Source organism: Onychomys torridus, chromosome 10 (assembly GCF_903995425.1).
Source record: "Onychomys torridus chromosome 10, mOncTor1.1, whole genome shotgun sequence".
NCBI classification, from domain to species: Eukaryota; Metazoa; Chordata; class Mammalia; order Rodentia; family Cricetidae; genus Onychomys; species Onychomys torridus.
This window is the reverse complement of record NC_050452.1, coordinates 9,245,282-9,256,435: the sequence shown is the minus strand read 5'-3', so window position 1 is coordinate 9,256,435 and position 11,154 is coordinate 9,245,282. Positions and strand designations below refer to the sequence as shown.

General features: G+C 38.9%; 1 protein-coding gene across 1 annotated transcript in view; it reads right to left on the bottom strand.

Annotated features, from left to right (window-relative positions):
* The window catches only part of Ehbp1 (EH domain binding protein 1), a 286,967-nt gene that overhangs the window by 70,561 nt on the left and 205,252 nt on the right, over positions 1-11,154 (bottom strand). The window contains exon 15 of the mRNA XM_036201513.1: positions 10,012-10,155. Coding sequence (XP_036057406.1) covers positions 10,012-10,155 — 144 coding nt within the window. The remainder of the gene's footprint in view (positions 1-10,011; positions 10,156-11,154) is intronic.

Genomic DNA, 11,154 nt, shown 5'->3' with positions numbered 1-11,154 from the left:
AGAAACCCTCAACTATAAAGTCACTGCTCTGCTGTGGCACAAACAGATTCTGCGGCTAAAATCAAACAAAGACCAATTAAACTAATCATAACGTCCCAGTGAACACAAGGAAGCTCACCTGGTATTTCTGGACTTCTTTCATGAATTTTCACATTTACTCAGTTTTGGGGACTATAATTGCCTTGACCAAAATACTGTGAAATTACTGCTCTGATCTACTAATGGCTGCAAAAATCAAGTCATTGTGGTTTCATGCCAAGGGGCCATAGCAAGGTGGTGCAATGATTTCTGACATAGAAGACAACTTCTAAAAACTCAAAAGAGAAAATTAACAGGATGTGGTTCACATTGCCAAGGACTGTTCATTAATTACCAATTTAATCACGGCTGGAAGCATGACATTACAAAAATCTGGCTGAAAGTTCTAATAGATTATGAAGACCACCTAAGAAGAGTGACCAAGAAATGTACAAAACAATTAATACTGTTTCACTGCTATCAAAGACACTCAGATGGTTTTACATCAAGTGAAGCAAAGGCATTAGTAGCTTCACAGTGCCACCACTAGGAACTGTAAATACAATAGCACACAATTAGTAATGCATATGTGAATTCATTCAAAGCATATATCCTTGGGAAAGCCAGAACACGATAAGGAGAACAAAAGACACATTAAAACATGAAATGAATGAAGATTTAAACTCAAATCTTGTGCATGCTGAGCAGGAACAGAATAGGCAATACGAAAGATGCCTTAGCAATGGTGATACCACCCTGGAATGTTCAACATGACACTAAGCAGCCATATGGAAAATGTTCACGGTCATTAACAGCGTCAATAAAGAGAGTGTCCCCGATGCTAAGACACCTAGCTCTAGCCTTCTATGCTCATGACATCTTTGAGTAAGTAGGATTTTTGAAGCTAGGAGTTTATAGTGACATAATAGAAAAGATGCTAGGGGTTCCCCCACCAACAGTGCTGGGTTTTATGTGACTCTAGAGATATGCCAGCAAGATAACAACATTTTCTAAGAAGTCTAGTAACTACTGTTAGAACAGCAGACTTCAAAGCAACTTAAATTCAGACAGAAGAGATAGGTATTATTTAAATCACAGAGAATAAAAATCACTGCCTCATCCAGATATTTATACTGAACATAGGAGCACACGGCATTCTTCCTTAAAAGGCAACTACAGGAAGATTAGACATCACTTAACGTGTCTTACTGGCCTGAAATGGATTATGTACAGTTGATCTTTTGATGACTGCGCTGAAGTAAAATACAAAAGGTATTTTCCTCTTGGTGCCCTAGGCATATTCTAGTTCAAATGGAGAATAAAAACCTCCAAATAAGATAAAATACTCTATGTGTTTTAAAGGTTTTGGATTTCTTTTTATAGTAACTGAAAACTCACACCCTTAATAATTGAAATTACAAATTAAAATTATTTCTCCCTAATGATATAGAAGTGATAAAATGTGTAATTAAATAGAAATTTTAGCTTAATACTAAAACTAGTTAACAGAGGCTACTGAATATAATATCTATAAATGTATGATAAAGTCAGTATTTATACACATATAAATATAATTCTATACAAACTTTAATGCTCTATATTTAGAGCATTACATACATGGACATACAGATGCACATGAAAAATCACAAGTTACTCAGATTTTTATCAAAATGATTAAAAAATTTGATTAATTTAATTTTATGTGTATAACACTTTTGCCTGGTGGCATGGAGTTCAGAGAGTGTCAGACCCTCAGGAGTTGGAATTACAAATGGTTCTGAGTTGCCATGTGGCTGCTGGAATCAAACCTGGGTCCTCTGCAGGCGCAACAAGTTCTCTTAAGTGCCGAGCCAGCTCTCCACCTGGTTTTACCAAAATGGTATTTTATGATTCTTTTTGCCAGGTGGATGATAACTCCATCTTTTATTATAGGGAGACATTCATAAGCTAATTTAAATCTACTAGTACAATTATCAGCATGATCGACAAGTTCCATTTAAATTAATATCTTCCAACAAACATCAAAAGTACAAGATGGACAGCCCACCCTTCATGACAACAAAACACATTTTAAAGGTACAAGCTGGGAACTGGAGAGAGACTCCAGTGCTCAGAGTGCCTACTGTTCTTGCAGGAGATAGGGGTTTGGTTTTTAGCGCCCACGTGGTGGTCCACAACTGTCTACAACTCCAAGGGATCAGACGCCCTCTTCTGGCCTCCACCGACAATTGTACACACATGTGATTACACACAGAGACACATAATTAAATATAAATTAATTCATTATGGTTTAACATGAAAAGTAGCTTGCATTCTTCATAAGTAAGGCATTTAGGTTTATTTCTAAGTTTAGTAAAACAAGTAACTATTATCTGTATTTTTTATTAGTATTCTTTTCAGTTAATCTTAAAGGACTGATCAAACTAAAATCTTTCCCCCTGTATAGCTTTCTTTAGAGGATTCAAACATTCCTGCAAACATCTGAAGAGAAAGCAAACCTTCCAGGACTTACTAAGTTGCAGGTAGGTTCTCCTGCAAGACTTGGCTCTTATAAAATCTGTGTATAATGGGTGGGTTGTTGCACTGAGGTATTCTGGTCTGCTTTATAATAGTGCCAGAATTCTTTTCTGTTATGTTTTTAAAAGATTCATAAGTATGAATGTTTTGCCTGAATGCATGTATATGCAACATGTGTGTGTCTAGTACCTGCGGAGTTTGTAAGAGTTACACATGTTTGTGGGCCACCATGGGGGTGCTGGGAACTAAACCAGGGTCCTGCAAATGCAGAAAGTGCTCAAGTTCTGAGCTGTCTCCTAGTACGTTTACTTTTTTCTTTTAAAGAAGCTTCTAGTTTAATTGCTTTCTTCCTAAGTCAGAAGACTTGGAAGGTAATATGTACTTCCACAAAGTTCTTAAGTAATGGTAGTCTTGGAATAAACTGAGTAAAATTAAAAGGTTAATGGTATCAATTCTGGCTTTTCCTGAGAATAACTTAACACAGTATGTATACATGGAGCTGGGTAAGATTACCAGGCTGCTGTCAACTACTCAGAAAATGCTCCCCAGACATGAAGCACAGAGCCTGAGGAGTCAGGACAATGATTAGTAGAATGCTGGGATTCAGGGCTGACTGGGCAGCTGAATTCTAGTGTGAGTTCCAAAGCAAGAAAACAAAACAAAAAAAACCCAAAACCTGGATGTGTGGGGGAGCAGATGAAGTCCTGAGTGAATGTGACTGACAGGAACACAACCATGTCAAGGACCCCAGAACCTCAGATCCATGGCAACAGCAAAGCCTTCCTGGGTCAGGCTCAGAGGAATGGCAAAGCCTTCCTTTGGTCTAAGTATAAACACTAGGAAAGAAGGAATGAACCTTAGCAAAAACCAGTGTATGGAGAAACTATCAAACAGAGTTTCCTTCTCCAGGATGAATGCAGCCTGAGACTGCTTCCCACAGAGACCTCCTCCTAAGATTAGCTAGCCTACATCTCCTCTCCACTCAGTGGTATAGAATAAATGCACTGAGTTTCCAGGCTGCTGCTAAGGCTTTCCCTAGACTGTTAAAGGGCACAGACCACTCAATTAGTTTTTCTGTTCCATGTGGTGTGTCTGTGTGTCTGTCCTTTTCTCATTCCCTTGTTGTCCCAGTCAGATCAAGCTAAAGCCGTGCAGGAGTTGGCAAGGATGTAAGTAAGCATTGTGTAACAAGAAAGGTATTGTAGCACAGGGTTCAAGAACAGCAGGAGGGGTTGAGGATTTAGCTCAGTGGTAGAGCGCTTGCCTAGCAAGCACTAAGGCCCTAGGTTCGGTCCTCAGCTCTGGCCAAAAAAATAAAAAAGAACAGCAGGAAAGATCCCAAGTGACAAAGTCATCTAGATTGTAACTGACTTGTGCAGTAACAATCCATTCCGCTTTAAAGACCTTCACAGAAAAATTTATTTTCTCTTTTTATAAACCTTACTTCATAGGAACTTCTTATAGCCAATCTTTCCTTATTGCTTTGCTGTCAGTCAGCAGACAACATGAACAGCAGGCTCTCGCTATAGCCCTTCATTTATTTATTGAACGTTTCCCAAACACTCAGTTACTCAGCATCCTTGTACTTTCAGTGGTGCAGAGTTAAAGAGAAGAGACTGGAGTGTCTCCAGTAAAGACACAAGGAGACAGGAAGTAGAGAGACCCAGGGAAGAGGGAGACAGGAAGTAGAGAGACCCAGGGAAGAGGGAGACAGGAAGTAGAGAGACCGAGGAAAGAGGGAGACAGGAAGTAGAGAGACCCAGGAAAGAGGATCAGGTTTAGGAAGAGAACAGCCAACGCTTGACCAAGAACACAAGAGTGTGGTAACTCTAGATACGCCAACAACTTACAAATGCTCTGAAAATCAGACAGATTGAGGCTGGGAAGAAAAAGGACAGGCCTGTGGGGGCCTTTCAATGGCAAGACGAGCTCGATGTTTATTCAATACAGCTAAGTGGCGCTACCAAAGGATTCTAAGGCTTCATATTGATGCTTAAAACATTTTCTCACCGGCCGGTGGTGGCACACGCCTTTAATCCCAGCAATCGGGAGGCAGAGCCTGGTGGATCTCTGTGAGTTCGAGGCCAGCCTGGTCTACAAAGTGAGATCCAGGAAAGGTGCAAAGCTACACAGAGAATCCCTGTCTTGAAAAACAAAACAAAACAGAAACGTTTTCTCTTTGTATTTTACAATCCTGAGTATGCAAAATAGAGCTTGGCTTCCTTTAATCTTTAATTTTAACCTTTTTCTAACTTGCCAGTTAACTTTCACTTTCAGTCTAGAACTACACAAACTGTGCCAAGTACATGGGCGTTATCCCATGTACTTAGGTACTCTAACATGAATGATGGTTCCACTAGTTCTTCTTGGTAGTCACCAAAAGGTTCTCAGCTGCACAAGAGGGAAATAAATTGTTGAAGAGTCCTTACTCAATAACCTCATAAGCCATAGCAAGTTCTAGAAAACTCTTCCATAAACACCAGCACCACTACCACCCAGACAGGGTTTCTCTGTGTGGCCCTGGCTGTCCTAGAACTCACTCAGTTGACCAGTTTGGCTTCCAACTCACAGAGATCCATCTGCTTCTGCCTCCTGAGTGCTGGGATAAAAGGCGTGTGCACTACTTCAGGCCTTTAGTAAACTCCTGAAGAATCTAAGGTTAGTATCCATTTTCTCCAAGACTGAAGGTCACTTCTGGATACCAGCCTTTTTATTTATTTTTTTTCAACTCCTGGGACTTTTCAGTTACTCTAAGAATGAACAGTGCATGTCTCCCAGGTCAGTACTTTGACTTTTAGTACCTACCATACATTATTATATAAGTGGTAAGACAGACAACAATGTCTTAAAAACTAAGACTTATACAAATTAAAGCACAAATTAGAGTATAATCAATGTAAAACAGCAAAAATCGTTTCACTGAAAGGAAACTCAAACCATTTGGGGGTGGGATGGGTTAGACCTAATTTACCTAACAGAAGCCTTTTGATCTCTCCAGAAAGGTGGAGCTCCTGACCTTATAGTGGAGGAGGTGGCTATTAGTCTGTCCCATGTCCCTCTTACATGGGCACCTCTTTATTTCAATGCAAAGCAAGAAAAATTAAGTTTTTCTTAAACTTTTACAAAGGAAAAACAGAATCAGGGGCAGAGGTTATTTCCTGTCTTAATATCACTTTCATTTACATTCAATTGCTCAGACATAAAATTGGGCATTTTCATTTTTTTTTGTTTTTCCGAGACAGGGTTTCTCTGTGCAGCTCTGCGCCTTTCCTGGATCTTGCTCTGTAGACCAGGCTGGCCTCGAACTCACAGAGATCCACCTGCCTCTGCCTCTCAAGTGCTGGGATTAAAGGAGTGCGTCACCACCGCCGCCGCCGCCGCCGCCGCCGCCATCATTTTCATTTTTATTTTGTCATCCAAGTTGTTTTCCAAATTATGGAGTGTGCCACCATCAACACTCCTTTTGTATAAGATTTATTCAGAAACAGTAGAAAATGACCAAATTAAGAAAACTACTTTGTCCTTGAAAATGTATGAACATTGTATCAAGTTTCATATAAAAGGAATGGCAAGGTCTAACTCTCATATTTGTGAAATGCAGGTTCTTTACATTCTTTGTCTAATATTAATATCAAGTATGGAAGACTAGCAATAATCTGGTATATACTCTCCAGTTCAGCAGACTGCTACTATCCACTGGGTAGTACTGACACCGGGCTGGGCACCTGAGAAATCAAGCACCACAAGAAGAGAGTGTTTTCAATCGAGCTTGACTTTTGACTGAGAACACAAACCGTGAACAGCAGCTCCTGCCACACGCTCTTAGAAAGGGACCTTATTGACCTACTGAGTGGTGGGGTCTATGTCTTCTTTCCTTTGACCTGAGTCAGGCCATGGGACTACTTAGGCTAGTGCAGTACAGTAAAAGTGATTTGGAAACAGAACCATAAGACACAGTAAAGGAAAGAAGCAAAGGAATAAAAGACAACTTATTTTAGAACAGGAGAAAATATCTAAACTACGTGTTCAGTAAAGAGTTAATATCAAAATTATATAAAGTCAATAGCTACAAACCAAGAAACAAAAACAACAGGAACCCAAACTTCGAATTTAAATAAAAATCTGGAGAATATCTAGGTACTTTCAGTATCAATAACCATCAGGGGAATTCAGATTAAAAACCCACACAGAGCTATCTATCCCTCACACCTGTTAGCACAGCTGTTCTTCAAAACATAAGACTGAACCTAGAGTGGGGATAGGTCTGTGATCTCAGCACTCAGACTCAGGCATGAAGATGAAGAGTTCAAGGCCAACCTGAGAACATACAAGCCCATGTTTGACTAAAACTCTAAACCAGACCAACGGATAACGAAAACCAGCAAACAGTGGTAAGAAAATAGGGAAACTGCAAAATAAGATGGTGCAGCTGTTATGAGAAACAGTATGAATGTTCCTTAAACCCTAGACACAGACCTACCCAGCACAGTCCAGAAATCCCACTTCTGGGTTTAGACAAAAGAATTCAAATTGGGCTGGGCGTGGTGGCGCACGCCTTTAATCCCAGCACTCACAGCAGAGGATCTCTGTGAGTTCAAGGCCAGTCAGGAACCTAGCAAGATCTTGGCTCAAGCAAGTAAACAGGCAGCAGCCACAGAAAGACAAACACCAGACTCCACTCACATGAGGAACTTAAGAGTTCAGCTTATCACATCCAAGAGCAGAATAATGGTTGCCAGGAGCTAAAAAGAGGGGGACATAGGAAGAAACTAATCAGCAGGCAGAGCACTACAGGTTAGGAAATGATTAAGTTGTAAAGATCTGCACTGAAGAGGCTGGAGAAATGACTTAGCAAATAAGAGCACCTGGGGTCAGTTCCTAACTGCCTGGAACTCCAGTTTCAGGGGATCCGACACCTTCACACAGACACATATGCAGGAAAAACACAAAAACTGCACACGAAATAGAAAGAAATAGTTAAAAAATCTGCACTGAAGCTACAGTTCTGCACTTAGAAATTAAGAGGGTCAGTCTCATGGAGAGCATTCTTATGACAGTAAAATAAATTAAAACGAGATATTCCTTTTTATTAGAATGTCTTCCTTTTCTGTTCTACTTACATTTATTATGTATCTCTTTGGACTTACTCTATGCACATTACTTTTGGAGCTATTATAATAGAATTTCTATGTTTTTGTATTTTTCACATAGAAACACAACTAAATATTAAAACAATAAATTTTATGGAGGTATGATTTACACTTGGTGATATGCATCCATTTTCAGCTTAATACATTTTAACACTTTTCTATTGAGAAAGTAAAGCTCCACATTATTACTTCCCACCCACCTAGAGAGTTTGCTTATCCCCCATCACTAAGCTCACCCCCTACCTCTGGGTAAGCAGTGACAGCTTCTTGGCATCCTGTTCCAGACGTGCAGGCTAGTTACAGGTAAATGCTGTGTCTCAGTATGTCTGTTATTTATTTAAGCTACTGTGGATCTCAGTAGCTTGAGATTTTGTATCGCCAAGCAGTACATGCTGAGTACCCCATTTCTCACTGCTGGAAGTGCTTTGGATTTTGAAGCATTTGGGATTTTGGATTTTCAGATTAGGGATGCTTAAACTTCATTCTTTCATATGAACAAGTCATGTTTTTACTCATTCTTTGTTGATACACATATAATTCTGCCCAGTTTCTATGTATTACAATGTAAGGACCATAAAGTCAGTCATTTTGGTACATGCTTTTAATCCCAGCGCTTGGAGGGCACAGGCAGGTGGACAAATAATTTAGATACCAAGTATTCTGAATTTAAAATCAATTCACAGCATATTTTTAATTTACTTATATTCTAAAGTTATCTTTAGATAATTAGAAACAGACTGTCCAGCTTTTAGTACTTGAGAGAATATGAAACACACTTTTCATCAATAAAACACCACTTACTACCAATAAACAGCCTGTCTTTCTGAGGAAGTACTCTCCTGGGCTTTCCCACTGGCGTGGCCCCACCTTTCAGGTCACCAAGCCCTTCTTGAGTCACCTCTGCTACAACACACAGTTTCCCTACCCTGTAATTACTCATCCACTCTCTTCCCCAAGAATATAAATGTCGTGTGAGAAACAGCCATTTTCCCTGTTACTGTGACCAGACTTGCTTCAGATATACAACAAATCTATCTGGCAAACAAGTCTATAAACTACTGATATAATAGATGGTTAAGCATTGAAAAAGCTAATATAAAGTCTATATGTTCTTCTTTAGAACAGTTCTTAAAATTAGTGTTTTTCTTTATTTCTCATTTTTTGCTGTTGTTTTATTAAGATAGCACCTGTAGCCAATGCTGGCCTGGAACTCACTATATAGCCCAGGCTGACAAACTCATAGCAATCCTCCTGCCTCAGCCTCCTGTGTGCTGGGATTACAAGCATGAGCCATTACATCATCTCAGATTAGTATTTTTCATGATTATGATGAATAGTTAAAAGTACATTTTACTGAAGTCCAGTAAGTGCACAGATCAAAATACTGAAAAGGAAGTTACACACACACACACACACACACACACACACACACACACACACACAAAACCCCTTTAAATGTAATAAATTTTGATACATTCTACTTTCTATTCTGTTCTATTTCTTTTTGTTAAAAACAATGGCTTAAAAAACTTTTATACCTCCTTATTCATAAAGACCTACAGTTTAGAAACAATATCCAAGGGCTTGGAGATTAAGCTGGCATTTACAAAGACTTAAAATAGAAAGTGATTTTATGGGTGAGTTTGGTGGTAAGTCGGGTTATCAGTTTTCAATGATGAGATGTTTCATATCTTACTATACTATAATGAATTTCTACTGTTGTATGTTCACTATTATTTGTGACATACTCCACAAATATGAAATGTGGGGAAAATGGGACTTGATATAGAAATGGAGGCTTGACAAGGGAATTCATGGTCTCTGGAAAATAATAAGGCTCGGTTCAAAACCCTGATTACCGTGTACTAACCAGGAGACCTTCTAAAAATCCGAATGTAAAAATGCCGATCAGCTTTAGTCTTCTTATATGGGAAGTAGTGTGAATATCTTCATGAAGTTATGTAAAATACACACTGCAGATACTCAATAAAAACGGGTATTATTATACACTAGTGTTTCTAACAAAATTCTCTGGAGAAATATAATCTTAAGTAGAATATGGTTAATTATAAGATGTAAATGAACAAACCAGGTATGCATAGATGTGATTTCTAGTCCAGAACTGCTTTTCCTCATAGCTAACAGCACTGCACAGCAATAATAGTGGTGTGGTCAGTCCCACTGGATGGATTCATCAGGTGAGTAAGGGACCACACACCCACAACGGACTGCCTACAAAAAGTAACTGAAAAATCACTGCCCTGCACCCCATCCCAGTTCGGGTCACTATGAACAACTGGAGCTCTCTGCAACCAGTGCTCCTCACATCACTTAGCTGCCTGCTGCAGAGCGGAGGGCCAGTGCTGCCGGGTGGCTTGCTCCCTGCCTTGAAAGCTGCGTCTCTTCTTGCTTGCTCAAGCAGAACTCTTGCCCTTTCTTTCAGCTCTTCTTGTCTGGACAACATTCGTTGCTTAAAAACAAAGATGGAGAATTAGAAGCCAAATCATAAAAATACAGTTAAAAGTTAGATCAAATAAAAAGTTAGATTCAAATAAAAAGTCAGGTGTATAGCCTTTTTAACAGGACTACTTACAGAAAATATTCATGTTGAGAAGAAACTGTAGAACCAATACATAAATTTTGACAAAAAATGAGACATGATATTATTTCTTAATATTAGATGAAATTTCAATGTATTTTAAAAATTTAAATTTTATTATTGTGTGTGTGCATGAAGTGTGTGCACAAGTGCAGGTGTACACATACCATAGTGCATGTGTGAGTGTAACTGAGCAACTTTGGGGAGTTGTTTCTCTCCTTCCATTGTGAGTTCTGGGAATGAAATTCAGGTCATCAGGTTTACATGGCCAGTGCTTATACCAGCCGGGCAATCTTCATTAGATTTTATTTGAACATATTCTTATAAGGTGTGTGTCAATGAGATTATATATTCATGTTTGCTCATAAACAAAGTACAATCTACCAACCAAAGATATAATAAAAGGTTCAGTTCTATATTTATAGTCTAATAGAATTGACAACTATGTATCTCTACTTTATAAAGTTTTCAATGCTAAAGTATCTGTGGCAATATTCTTTTAAACTTTTGGAAATATTTATAGAAAATCCCAAGCTGTTTTTGTTTGTTTGTTTGTTTAGTCACTATGTAGCCCAAGCTTGTCTTGCATTCTTTGTGTAGAGACTCTATGTTAGCCTTGACTTCTCAATCTATTTGCCTTTGTCACCAAAATTCTGGGATTACAGGCATGTGCCACCACACTCCACTAATGCTGTTATATTCCATGAAAAGAACCCACAAGACTCTTCTCCACTGAGAATTCTCTTCATAATGAAACAATCTCATCAGAATAGAAAATATTATGGGCTGAGTAATTTTACAATGCATTTTTGGAGAGTAACAAGTATTGGCCACCAATAGAAGCTAGTTCTTTTGTTTGTTTGTTTGGTT